Source organism: Chlorocebus sabaeus, chromosome 21 (genome assembly GCF_047675955.1).
Source record: "Chlorocebus sabaeus isolate Y175 chromosome 21, mChlSab1.0.hap1, whole genome shotgun sequence".
Classification (NCBI taxonomy): Eukaryota; Metazoa; Chordata; class Mammalia; order Primates; family Cercopithecidae; genus Chlorocebus; species Chlorocebus sabaeus.
In genome coordinates, this window is record NC_132924.1 from 3663270 (window position 1) to 3677685 (window position 14416).

The 14416-nt window shown below is 48.9% G+C and overlaps 1 protein-coding gene across 14 annotated transcripts in view; it reads right to left on the minus strand.

Moving 5' to 3' along the window:
- Nucleotides 1-14416, minus strand: part of LOC140709617 (septin-14-like) — a 120743-nt gene that overhangs the window by 16052 nt on the left and 90275 nt on the right. For 9 of the 14 annotated variants that reach the window (XR_012090170.1, XR_012090167.1, XR_012090168.1 and 6 more), the window contains 2 exons: nt 760-856; nt 365-433 (listed from right to left, as the gene is read on the minus strand). Coding sequence is in view for 3 of the 14 variants with exons in the window: in XM_073008781.1 (XP_072864882.1) it covers nt 824-856 (33 nt within the window). In the remaining 11 variants the exon portion in view is untranslated. Of the gene's footprint in view, nt 1-364; nt 434-759; nt 857-2188; nt 12745-14416 lie in introns of those variants that run through there. The other 5 variants (XM_073008750.1, XM_073008783.1, XR_012090174.1 and 2 more) reach the window with 4 other exon arrangements.

Consider the following 14416-nt stretch of genomic DNA (forward strand, 5'->3'; position numbering starts at 1 on the left):
TTTTTTGGAGGCAGGGTCTCACTCTGTCACCCAGATAAGAGTGCAATGGCATGATCACAACTCACTGCAGCCTCAACTTCCTGAGCTCAAGTGATTCTCCCTACTCAGCCTCCCAAAGTGTTAGGATTACAGGCGTGAGCCATTGCACCTGGCCAACTTTATATGTATTTATAAATTTATAGAAAACATCCAGAAAAATAAACCCCAAGCTATAATAATTCCTTCTAAGAAGGGAGTGAGTTTGGAACAAAGAGGAAGACATGGGAGATTTTCACTACATAAAGATCTCTATGATCTGACATTCTTAAAACAGCATGCATTTCTTTTATAATTAGAAAAAGAGGAAAAATGTAAGCACTATTACCATTTGGTAGGAGGGCAATAGTTTTATTTTCATCAGTATTTGTATTGCATGTTAGTGCACAGCACGAATCTAGAAGAGAAAGCCCAGAGGAATAATTAGAACAGAAAAAAAAATCACACCTAAAAAAGTGAGAGGGTGTTATCTTTACAAAACAACAAGCATTCCAGGTGAGTGGTGGTTGGGATCTACCGCTGCTCCAGCTCCCTCAAATCACCTACACCCTGACAAGGGGAAGGCAGAGGACAGGGAAGGCCAAGTGCCAGCAAGTGCTCTCCCCAACCAAAGGCCTGTTTCTGCAAGTTTCCTGTCATTAAGAAGAAAATAGAGTCCTAATGGGATGTGGACCCCTTTGGGATGCTGGCAGAGAAACAAAGGAGAATATGTCATGATCATACCTTAGAGGAAGCCTTCTAGGTTGAGATTTGAAATTCATCCACAGCTTGTGTGAAGTAAATAAAGCTACTCTACCTCTCCGAGTGTCAGTTCCATCACCTATAAAATGGGGATCGCATGTCAACTTCAAGTTGTTGCCAGAGTTAAATTCACAAAGATATTTAAAAGTGACTATTAATGCAAGCGTCCACGTTGTTTTAAAAAAAAAAAAAAAAAAAACCGCATCGGACTTCAAAATACACAAAAGGAACAATGTCCATGAGTCCAAAGACAAGATGATCAGCTTTCTAAGCAGCCTGAGGCATGTAAGAATGAGATCTATCCCTAACTAGAACTCTTCACAGCTCCAATGAAGAGGACACATGCAGGGCCCCAAGAGGCTAAGTGCATGACCAGTGTAGGGTGACTGGTGTAGTAAGGGTAGAATCCTTTAAGACCCTCTGTCTTAAGACCCTTAAGACCCACCATGCCTGGCTAATTTTGGTACTTTTAGTAGATACGGGGCTTCACCATGTTGGCCAGGCTGATCTCAAACTCTTGACCTCAGGTGATCCACCTACCTCCGCCTCCCAAAGTGCTGGGATTACAGGCGTGAGCCACTGCACCCAGCCAACAATTTTTTTTTCATTTTAACAATTTTTAAGTATGCAGGTCAAAGGAATTAAGTACATTCACACTGTTTTACAAGCATCCTCCGCATTTATAGGGAGTGTTTTTGCAAAACTCAAACTTTGTACCTATTAAACACCGCACCTACTTTCCTGTAGCCCTGGGAACCAGTCTTTTACTTTGTATTTCTGTCAACTACTCTAAGTACCATGTATGAGTGGAGTCATACAGTAGAGTGAAGAAATCATGAGGAAGTATAATACACACTATATAACAAGTTTATTCATTTGAACACAATCACTAACAGCGATCATTAGTACATGGTGATTATAGAGGAAGATAGATTAAGAAAAAAATGATTGGATGAACACATTAAATTTATTAAAATGATGCCCAAATACTACAGCAGTGAGTCCCCTCCTCCAGTCACAGGGCTGGTCATGGTGGAGCTGAGAGTCCAGTGCAACTGTCTGACTCCCAGAGCCCATGCTCAGCCCAAACTTCACTGAGCCCTGAGGCCTTCTGCCCCTGCCACCTGGGCACTCAGTGCACCTGAGATTCTTCATGGCCTGGTCTTCTTGGCCTTGAGGGCGTGGTTGGCCTCCTAGGATGGGGGCTCCGTGGCAGGACAGGTTGTAGTTGTAGGACAGAGCAGCAGCTGTGAGGCTGCAGGAGCCACACCTCAGGCCTCCCTCCCAGTCCCTGCCCAGAGTTCCCATTCAACAGGGCCTGCTGCTGACCAGGGAGCCGTGGCCACAGGCTGTCTGAAACTGACCACAAGACAGTCTCCACCCACCTTCTGTCAGTCCGCTAAGTTCTCACCTCTCAATCAGACTGTGCCACTCCATGGACTTGAAATAAACCCCATATTCCTCCTGAGTCTGAAGATAATTCCCTCTTGTCACTGAAGCAGCTGCATTTTTGGAGGACTTTGATCTCCTGGAGCCAGAGGGAAGGATAGGAGGCTGACAGGGCGTGGGTGGAAGATGCTGAAGGGCCCTTAGGGAGGGAGTAAACTGAGGCCGATCTCTAGGGCTTTTCTCTTAATGGGCCCCCTCTTCTCCAATCCCATGCAGTCCCAGCCTTTTCTCAGAGTTGGATATAAACAGATAAACAGCCCCCCTAGGAATTTGTCCATGATTCCTGTCCCCTACCCACACCCTCCATTGGGATGGGTCTCCTCTGTGTATCAAACCCTCCCAATAAATCCAGGATGCAGAGGATGGAGCCAGGGAGTGTTGTACCCAGGGTAAGTGGGTGGGAGTCTCTGACTTCCATATCCCCACCCTCCCCCAAGTGAGAGCCCCACCTGCTCCCCTTTCTCCTTTCTGGATGTTGATCATATTTCCCTGGAAGACAGCCAGCCAAAGACTCTCAGAGAGGCCCCTGGCCCATGACTTGCCCCCATCCCCACACCCTCCCATCCTGCACTGATGCCAGGCCAGCAGGGGTGAGAAATGTGCACAGAATAGCACTGGGACCTGCATCAGGCTCTGGGCTCTAGATGAGGAGGTGTGGGAGCTGTGGCTCAGGGACCTTCTGCCCCAACACTCTCTGAAAACAGACAGGCAAACGGAGGCCTTGTATAGAAAGAAAATGCTTAGAAGCTGCCTGACCTGGGAGGGGCCCAATTTCCCTCTCCTTCCATGGGCATCTCTGAGTGGGAGGCTGAGTCCGGCTCCTGCAGCTCCTGCAGCTTTGCAGTCAGGCAGCTCTGCAGCTTCACCACTCAAGGAGCAGGGACTGGCAGCTGCTCTGGAGCCTCCACCATTCAGAGGTAAGATAGGCCTGACGCCCCAGCTCACGGGGCATGGGGAGGACCATGGGGCTCACAAGGGAGGAGCCTTGCTGAGATGGAAGGGCTGGGTCCAGGGCTTTCTCCTTCCAAGCCTCAGGATCCCGGTACCCGACCTGCCTGCCCCAGCCTCACTCCCTTTCACACAGTCCTGCACGGCAGTGTGCAGCTTCTCCAGGTAAGTGAGGAAACTGCCCAGAGACGGCACATCCCCCTGGGCCATTGGGGTGGTCGTGGTGGGGAGCTCCCATTGTCAGGTGCCCACCCAGGACCTGTCCCCTGAAATCTCACCAACCACTCCTGCCCGGACACCCCCTCCCCAGGTCTCTCACTTGCAACAGCCCAGGACCCTCAGCTGCCTCCCTCAGCCCTCCTCCTCCTCTCCCTATCTCCCCAGATGGGCTCCAAGGCCACCAGACACCCCCAGTTACTTGTATGATAGGATTTTAACAAGTCATAAGGTCATGGTGTCCCCTGTCCCATCGTTCCCCAAATCTACACTGAGCCCAGCTCACCTAGGTGGTTTCTCTGGTCTCTCTAATGGAGGCATTTCAGGCCCTGTGGCCACAGGAGGGCAGGGCTGGGGGACGAAGATCTCCTGCTCTCTTAGTGTGGAGGCCTCCAGCTGGGGGGAAAGAAGTCTGTTCTTGGACTCCCTGGAGCCCCTCCCACCACAGACCCACTCACCTGCTGCCCCACAGCCTCATCTGCGCTGTCTGGGGATTCGTCTCCAGCATGGCCAATCTGGAGGTCCCCACCTGCCAGGATCAGCCCCCCTGACCTCAGATCCTGGATAACCGGCTTGAGTCAGCTGTTGCAATGCTCCCACCACCTTCAGTGAGCCCTGATTCTAGATTCACTCCCAGCTCCAACACTGCCTGTGTCACTTTGGGCAGGCGGCCAGGCCTCCCTGACACTGTTTTCTCAAAAGGGAAGTGTGATGGGAACCACACCTTCCTCACAGGGCCTCCTGAGGACTCGGTTTCATGTGACTCTCTGCATTGCTCTCACCATCATCCTTCGTGGGAAGAGCCAGGCACAAGCATCCTCAAATTCCCTTCCTCCCCGAGTCCCATCATGACGCTGTGGGGCCTGCACAACAGGCTCATCATTTGTTCATTTGCCAGAGGACGAAACAGAGGCCCAAAGAGGGCAGCGATGTGCCCAGGCCCTCACAAGAAAGGCTGGCTCCTCCCACACCTGGAGGCCCTGTCCCACCTGCCTTCACCCCACACCCCAACACCACCGCTGACCAGAGTCCCATCCTCTGGAGTCTATGGGTGTCCACATTCCCATCCAGGCTCAGCTATGGTGGGAGGGGGACAAGGTGTATTTGGAGGCCTGGTTGAGCAGCACCTCTTTGTCCCAGCCCCACTGGAATTTCTGCTCCACACGCCAGGCTTTGTGTCAGACCAAAGGCATCACTTACCCCATGATCCCCCAAGGAAGCTCCCTGCACAAAACCCTCTCTTCCTCCACTCAGGGAGTGGCCACCCAAGATGCCATCTCTGACTGACAGGGCAGGGTCTTCCTAAGGTACTGGGCGGTGACATGCCACTTCCTCATTTCCAGGGAAGGTTCTGAGATCTGGTCAGGAAGGATCCACAGGGAATGCAAGAGTCTCCAGATACTTATAAACCATGTGGAGCTTTTGGTAGTGCTCAATGAGCACTGGGGTGAGAATCCTGTGACTGTGACTGATTAGCAGTGTCTGCAAAGGACAGAGTGGGGAGCCACAGCAAACACATATATGTTCACCCCTCGTTTACCAATTGAGACCCACCTGGCCTGTGAGATTCCTCTGCTGTCCCCATCCTTGGTGCAGACAGGGTGACCCTCCCTGTAGAGGTGCAGAAAGAAGCAGTAGCAGAGGCCTGGCTTCCTGGGGAATTGCTGGGCTAGTCTGGGGAAGGAAGGAAGCCCCACCTACCACACCCACCCCACAGCCTGGAGGAAGCTCCATGCCAGCAGGATGGACGAGCATGGGAACCAGAGCCCTGCTCCTTCTGCAGCTCATCTCACCTGCCCAACAGCCCAGCTGCCAACACCACATTCCATTCCGGGGTCTCCTGCCCTCAATCCCCCAACCTGCCCATGGGCAAACACACATCATTCTGTTAATCCAGACTAGACAGGGCTGGAGTTTTTCAAGTAAACCTTCAGTGAGAAAGATACACACACACACACACACACACACATGTGCACACCCCTACACCTGGCCCAGTATCCCTTCCAGCCTAATCTTTTTCTCTACCCCCCAAAACACTTGACTCTCATCTCCCACCTCTACTTTTTCTTGATGTGCAAATCCTGCTCAGTGTACTGTCTTTTCTGAAAAGATTTTTAAATTTTCTGGAACTTTTTCTGTGAAGAGGGAAAAGAAGGAAAGATTTAAGAAATAATAAAGTGAAAGAAGAAATTATTTGAGAATAAGAAGCAGATGTGTACATTCCATTCCCTTTTGAGAACCAAAAGAATCAAACTGCCTGGATGAGAATTTCTACGCTAGTCCTGTAAACCCTAAGGGCTCCATGGGTCTGGGGAGGGAGCTCTGTGGAGGCTACAGCAGCTCCATCTTGGATGCGAATCCACCATGTTGACTTTGGGTTAACCCCAGTTCTGGGAATGCCTTTAAGATTTCTAATTGATCTACTGTTTCTTGTGTAAGAGCCCATACTTACTGAAAGCCCTTTCCTTAGGTCAAAGCTACCTAGATGTCATCACACAAACTACAGGCTACGATGTGCACCTCATTCTCTTTCTGGAAGGCTGGTCTTAATTGCTCTGCACATTCCTTATAGAGCATATTTACTCTTTTCCTACACTAGGTAAGCCCTAAATCTTGGGGGTAACAGCCTGGAGAACTACTGTCTTGCTACCACTCAAGACCATGCTTCTGGCCACAAATTCCCCCCAATAAATTACCTTTTACTGACAAACTGGATTTGTCTGTCTCAGTCTTTGATTTCTGGACTCCTGTGTTGGGGATCCCTTTGCAGATACATCCCTTTCATAAAACAAGGTATATTAGTCCATGCTCACACTGCTATAAAGAAATACGTGGAACTGGGTTTAATTGGCTCACAGTTCCACAGGCTGTAGAGGAAGGTAAGTGGCTTCTGCTCAGCTTCTGGAGAGGCCTCAGGGAGCTTAAAATCATGGTGGAAGGGGAAGAGGAAGCAGGCAGGCACATGTTACATGACTGGAGCAAGAACAAGAGAGAGCGGGGAGAGGTGCTACACACTTATTTTATTTTTTTTTTTTGAGAGGGAGTGTTGTTCTGTCACCCAGGCTGGAATGCAATGGTGTGATTTCAGCTCACTTCAACTTTTGCCTCCCGGGTTCAAGTAATTCTCCTGCCTCAGCCTCCTGAGTAGTTGGGACTACAGGCACATGCCACCATGCCTGGTTAATTTTTGTATTTTTAGTAAAGATGGGGTTTCACCATGTTAGCCAAGATGGTCTCGATCTCCTGACCTTGTGATCCACCTGCCTCGGCCTCCCAAAGTGCTGGGATTACATGCATGAGCCACCATACCTGGCCTACACACTTTAAACAACTAGATCTTGTGAGAGCTCTCACTATCACAAGAACAGCACGGAAGGTATGGTGCTAAACAATTCATGAGGGACCACCTCCATGATCCAATCACCTCCCACCAGGCCTCACCTCCAACACTGCAGATTACAATTAGAGATTCAGGTGGGGACACAGATCCAAACTATACACAGGCCCGTGGGTATGGCTGGATTTTGATGATCACAACTGTTGGAAAAACTTGGGTCTTATTTAACCCGACCATGCCCGGGAATGTTATGGTGCCCCATGGTCCCTGGACTTTCTGGGCACGACTGGCCCATCCTCTGGATTGTAAATGCTCTAGAAGTTTCTGGGTAGGTTTCTGCAAAAGACTTCAATCTGTAGAGATTAGAATATTATTATTCATATGGTTTTCCCAGAGAACGTCGGGCACATCACTCCAAAATGTCTCGCATCACTCTAAACCATGTCAGAGAGTTGCGCTGTGTAAGTTTCTCTGGGAGCAATCAAAAGGTACACTGTTGGTCCTCTCAGCTGAAGGCAAAATGGTCCTGGGGCTTTGGGTCTAAGGGTATGCTGCAGAAAGCATTTGCCAAATTCAGGACAGTATGCCATGGACCTGAGCAAGTGTTTAGTTTCTCCAGGATTTGAGCCATTTGGGGGACAGCAGCATGCATGGCCAGAGTCACCTTATTCAGTTCCAAATAATCAATGATCAACTGTCATAATATCCCAAGAATCAACCGTCATACTCCAGGTGCCATCAGGCTTTGGCACCAACCACACAAACCTGTTTTATGGGCTCTGTGCAGACATGCAATCCCCATCCTTTCGAAGTCCTGAACAGAAGCCATGATCTCAAGCCAAGCACAGTGGCTCACGCCTGCAATCCCAGCACTTTGGGAAGCTGAGGTGGGCAGATCACTTGAGGTCAGGAGGTTGAGATCAGCCCGGTCAAAATGGTGAAACTCTATCTCTACTAAAAATACAAAACTTACCGGCATCATGGTGCTTGCCTGTAATCCCAGCTACTGGGGATCTAAGGCAAGAGAATCACTTGAACCTGAGAAGTGAAGGCTGCAATGAGCCAAAATCATGCCATACACTCCAGCCTGGGTGACAGAGGGACTCTGTCAAAAAAAAAAAAAAAAAGAAAAAGCCATGATCTCCTGTGCCCTCCTGGGAGGTGACATTGTTTGATGCATACCACTCCTCTTGTGCAGGATAATGTCACTGGTTTCCTTTTGGCTTCCCCTCAGAGCATGGCTTTTGCGACCCTCACCTAAAGACAGAACTTGTCTAAGGTTGCCTCAAGGACAGTTCCCAGGAGAATGTTTGCCTCCAACATGTGCTCGGGTATTGGGAAGATGTAGACCCTTCAGAGACAAATCTCATTGCTTGCTCTGAAGGGGCCAGTGACTCATTCTAGCCACGTGGGGCCTCTGGTCCCCTTCAATGGCCCAACATTGAGAACATTGGCCTTCCTGTCATGTTGGGGGCTGCAGTGTTTGCTCCCCTCCTGAAAGAGGGAAGAGGCGGCGGGACCAGCCTGCTCCTCACACTGGCACCCACACTCCATCCCCAGCCACAAAAATTCTACTCCTGGCCTGCACGGGTCCCAGTATCAGCCATGCCTGCTGTCTACACCAAAACAGCCACTGCTGGGGCCCTTAGCCCTGCCCCTCAAGGCCTGGCCCAGCTACCGCCTCAGACCACCTAAAGCCACAGTGAGCTTGAGGTGAGTGTGGGGCAGGTGGGGCAGCTTCTCTTTTTTTTCTCTGCCTGCCACAGAAAACGGGACTCAGAGCCCCTGCTGCCACCACCATCAAAAGCCACCCTCAGAAGTAGGCCTGAGGCTGCAGGCTCCCCTAGAACCTCTCCACAGAGTCTTTCTTCCATTTAACCTCCACAGGGGCAACTAACAGGGGGCGACAGTGGGCAGGTCTTTCTCTAGGTGCAATTCCTCCTCCCCTAACTCAGGGACCTTGCTCTCGGCCCCCAGCAGAGCCTTTGTTCCTAGGTGGCCTGCCCATGGCAGAGGCCAGCCTAACCCCTTTCCACCCGCTGAGGTCTGGGCTCCTTGGCAATTTTTAACCCATCAGCCTCCTCCAGCCTGCTGGAGATTTCAGAGCATCTTGGCACTCGCAGGGCAGCCTGCAGGCATCAGGCAGTGGCTGACAGAGCCTCACATAGGCACTTGCGGGCATCCTGGGATCTCCCCAGAAGAGTCCTGCTTTCCCTAGCCCACTTTTTTTTTTTTTTTTTTTGAGACAGAGTCTCTGACCCAGGCTGGAGTGCAGTGGCCTTGGCTCACTGCAAACTCTGCCTCCCAGGTTCAAGCAATTTTGCTGCCACAGCCTCCCGAATAGCTGGGATTACAGGCACCCATCACCACACCTGGGTAATTTTTGTATTTTTAGTAGAGACAGGCTTTCACCATGTTGGCCAGGCTGGTCTCAAACTCCTGACCTCCTGATCTGCCCACCTCAGCCTCCCAAAGTGCTCGGATTACAGGCGTGAGTCACCATGCCCGGCCTCCCAGCCCATTCTTTAGAGTAATGCCGACTACACCAGCTCTTCCCTCAGGCTGAACCAGTGGCTGGAGTTGCCCCAAAAGTGACAGAAGCGGAATTCCCACAAGACACTACCCCAAACCACCCTGAAATGGGGCAGTTGGAATTCCAAAGAAAGAAGCCCTGAAGCCCAGAGTGGTCTGTCCAAAGCATGCATTAGAGGAACCAACACAGAGGGGGCTGCAGCGTATCCTTGCAAGGCACGAATCAGCGATATTCTACCCAAGTATGTCTGCAATGAGTGGGTCTGGTTATGGAGTTCACATGAAGGTTTAAGGAATTTGGCCTCGGGCCAGGGCTAGTTTCTTTCAGTGCTGTGGGCAACATCCTAAACATTTTTATCAGCACCTGGGAATGGTCGAGACCCTGGCTTGGGTTGAAGCCTGCAGGGAAAAACCTGAAGCTGAAGCTGGCCGTATCACAAGAGTGTTCAAGTTACTCTGTAATTCTGTCTTGACAGAGGAAAAAAAGTGGGGAGGAAGCGAGGTAATAGCCATTATTCTTTGCAGTAAGATTTTTTTTTTTTTTTTTTTTTGAGACGGAGTCCCACTCTGTCACCCATGATGGAGTGTATTGCTGTGATCTCAGCTCCACAGCAACCTCCTCCTCCTGGGTTCAAGCAATTCTTCTGCCTCAGCCTGCCAAGTAGCTGGGATTACAGGCGCCCACGACCACGCCCACCTAATTTTTATATTTTTAGTAGAGACAGAGTTTCACCATGTTGACCAGACTGATTTGGAGCTCCTGACCTCCAGTGATCCGCCCCCCTCGGCCTCCCAAAGTCCTGGGATTACAGGTGTGACCTACCACGCCTGGCCTGCAATAAGAATTTGTATTGGGAAGTGGAAGTCAGTTGTTCTTCAAGATCATTTCCTGTATTTGGTTTCCTGTGCATATCTATATCGGTTTTGCTGGGGGGAGAGTTGTCAATTTCTACATAAAAACATAGCTGGGAATTTGAAGGGATTATATCGAATTTCTCGGTCCATTTGTGGGATATTGTTATCTTGGAAATATTATTTTCATCCTTAAAAATTAGACACCTTTCAATTATTTCAGATCTTGATTTCTTTCAGCATTAATAAAAATTAAGTGTAGGCCAGGCATGGTGGCTCCCGACTATAATCCCAACACTATAGTAGGCAGAAGCAGGCAGATTGCTTGAGCCTAGTTGGAGACCAGCGTGGGGAACGTGGAGAAACCTGTCTCTACAAGAAATACAAACATTAGTCAGGCATGGTGGCGCACACCTGTAGTCCCAACTACTGCTGAGGCTGAGGCAGGTGGATCAATTGAGTCCAGGAGGTCGAGACTGCAGTGAGCTGTGATCACACCACTGCACTCCAGCCTGGGCAACAGAGCAAGATCTTGTCCAAAAAAAAAAAAAAAAAAAAAAAGTGTAAAATTGTTGCACTTACATTACTTTTTCTAAATATTTTTGAAGTTATTATAAATCAAATGTATATATTTTATTTTCATTGTTGGTTGCTTTAAGTATACTTTTTTATGTGTATCTTGTACCTTGTGACACTGATTAACTTAATTCTAGTGGTATCTTAGTGAAACTCTTGCACATTTTTATATAAAGGATTATGCCATTTGCAATTAAGACAGTTCTAGAAGTTGATATGGTTAAGGAGGCTGAGTAGTCAGGACCCCAGCAGAGCCTGTGAGCAGGTCGTACTGAAGGAAGGGGCCCAGGTGATGGAACCTTCAAGTAACTTCATGTCCTTGGTGACAGACCCACCAGAATTCAAACTCTGGTAACCAGAAACCCTTATTCTAGACGCAGCCCTGTATCAAGCTAATTTCATGCAGACGCTCAAGAGCAAGATGTTCTCCTGCTATATCCTGACTTCCTGAGGTTCTCATCTGTGGAAGGCTTAAAGTGAGGGCGTCACTTGGCAGGGGGCACCCATAGGTAACACAGGGCAGCTCAGGGCAGACCCATCCAGGCCAGACCTTGCCTAAGATCCCACCTGGGCAACCCCACATTCCTGCCCATCACCATGTGTTATGGGAGCCAGAGATGAGGCTTCTCTCCCTGGACAGGAGCAGGCTGTCAGGCATTGGGAATCTGATGGGTCTACCAAGATCATATTCCAGGTCATGGCTGGCAGGATAAGAAGTGAGTGTTGGGGAACAAGTTTGTCCACTCAGATGCTAACCCCAAGACTTCACACTGTAATCTGGTTTTCTCTCTGGCTGGGAAGTCTATGCAGATGCTCCTATGTGTGTGATCTGGGGGGCAGAATTTCTAATTGGGCTTTCTCCTTGCAGAAATAGCCAGGCAGGTTACTGACACCTTTTGGCCCAGCTGCTGGGCACTCTCCTTGCACAGCTTCACGCAGGTCAGTAAAAATAAGTAATAGGTTCAACCACTCCATCTCCTTGGACAAAGGGCAGGAGCACCATGCCACCAACCATGGCCAGTGTTGCTGTGGGGCGACAGTAGGAACAGAGGGGTCACCTCAGACAGGAATCCAAGAAAATCAGGGCAGGCCCAGGACCCAGACTCAAATATGGAAACTCCATTGCCTCTGTCCCAGGGCTTTCACACCTAAGTGACCCCCAGTTCCCGCCCAAAAGAACTGGACCTTCATTCGTCTCCAACAGAAACTTGGTTTGATGCTAAGTTCTTGCTCATACAGTTGTAGAAAGAGGAGACAAATAGCTTTGTCTTGTTTACACTAGGCCATGAGTGCCTTTTTATGTTGCTATCTATATTCTTCTTCTTTTTTTTTTTTTTAGACAGAGTCTCACTCTGTCACCCAGGCTGGAGTGCAGTGGCCCGATCTCTGCTCACTGCAACCTCTGCCTCCCGGGTTCCAGCGATTCTACTGCCTCAGCCTCCCAGGCAGCTGAGATTGCAGGCAGGTGCCACCACACCCAGCTAACTTTTGTATTTTTAGGAGAGACAGGGTTTCACCTTGTTAGCCAGGCTGGTCCTGAACTCCTGACCTCAGGTGATCTGCCTGCCTCAGCCTTCCAAAGTGCTAGGATTACAAGCATGAAACACAATGCCCAGCCTATTTATATTGTCTTAAACACCCACCCCACATATTTCCTGTAGCAGGCAACCCCACTGCCCTGCCAGAACTTTAAGATTTAAAAGTCCATACTCTAGTATGCTTTTTACACAAAAAGGGAGCTAAAAGGGGGAGGAAGGATGGTTAAGCTGCTCTATGTATTGGTTATCCCACAGAACTCATTCCTGTAGCCCCATCAGGGCTGGAGCTGCAACCTCACATAGCTTCACAATATTCCATAAAGGAGGCCATTTCCCTCAGCAGTTCAGCCTTGCAATGCAGGTGGAGCCTGGACATGATGATCTTCTGTTTCAATTTTGGCCACTCTTCAGGAAACATTCTATATGTGCCCCAGTAGTCTGTAACCATCTGCTAGAGCGTCCATACACACCACTGCAGACTGAAGGACTTTAACAGCAGAAACTTAGTTTTCCACAATCCTGGAGAATAGAAATCCAACAAGCTGTTAGCTGGGGTGGTTTCTCTGCGAACTCTTGGCTTGTAGATAGCTGACTTCTACCTCTGCGTTCTTACTGCCTCTTCTAATAAGGACTTCAGTCATATTGGATTTGGGTCTACTCCAATAAACTCAAAACTAGTGACATTCTGAGGCACTGAGTGTGAGAACGTGAACTTTGGGGAGGGGACACCACTCAGCCCACTGGACATATTATTCCCTTGTAGATGACAAACTCCCAGGAGATTACTCGGTGGAAGGATATGCATATGTAAAATTGTAATAGCTACAGACTGATCACTTTCCAAAAGGGCTTTGGAAGGTACACTGCCACCAGCATGTCTGAATGTAGCTACTTCCCTGAATCTAGATTCTCCCGGATGTTAACTTTATTTTAATTTGTTGCCAATCTGTTATCCATGTGGCAAATAAAATCACGTTGATTTCCAGTTTTCCGACCGAAATTTTTGAGTCATCTTTGAATTGCTTAATATATATGTGTTTTCCCTGAGTCATCTGCTTCGATTCTTGGCCCTTTAAATGGGCTTTCTCCCATCCTGGACTCTCCCAGCATATGCCCCCTTGTCATGTCTGGAATTGTAGTTGTTTGGCAAAGTTCTTTTTAATGTTAAAAAATTGTATTGCTTAAAGTCAAAAAAGTATTCCTAGGCTGTCTTGCCCTGTGTCTGTCTTGCCTCTATTCTAAAATAGAAAATGAGGCTTCTTGAGGCCGTTTCCATCCACGTGAGGAGCAGACAGAGTCTCCAGAAGCTTGAGGGAAATTTCTTGCAGGCCTCACTGTTTACAGTTCTCAGTTCTGACCTATGTGCTGTTGAGTCTGTGTTTTCCCAACTCTATAAGAACGACTTTTTTGAGGACTCTCTGGGATAATTCTCTTTGTACAGGCTGTTAATATAGGTGGGTGCTGGTGCTCCACAGAGGACAAAGTAACATGAAGATGCCTTGACAGTGTTAATGGCTGAACACCGCCACATAAAACTTTCTTGTCATTGTTTCTTTGATTTTCAGATGGAGTTTCACTCTTGTCACCCAGGCTGGAGTGCAATGGTGCGATCTTGGCTCACTGCAACCTCTACCTCCTGGGTTCAAGTGATTCTCCTGCCTCAGCCTCCTGAGTAGCTGGGATTACAGGTGCCTGCCACCACACCTGGCTAATTTTTTATATTATTAGTAGAGGCAGGGTTTCACCGTGTTGATCAGGCTGGTCTTGATCTCTTGACCTCAGGTGATCCACACACATTGGACTCCCAAAGTGCTGATATTACAAGCATGAGCCACTGCACCTGGCCCACATAAAACTTTGGAAGCCTAGAACCTCCTTCACCACGGACACCTGTGTCCTCCACATGCACAAGTCTCTGAAAAATAGGACCTTCTTGGTATAAGCCGCAGCCCCCAAACTGCCAGTGGTTCACAGTGCTGTCATTGACCATATGCCTCTTCTTGTTCCCCTCCATATAAAAATAAGTCTACCCGAAACCTTGAGTATAATCCAGATACTCCCAGTCAGGTACAAGGGAGAAGCTAAATGAGCCTCTGGTACTAGACTTCCAGGTTGAGCCATCTTCTCCTTTACCACCTTCCTGGGCTCCTACCAGGACTTCACCACCAATGCACAGTTCCCAGGCCAGCTA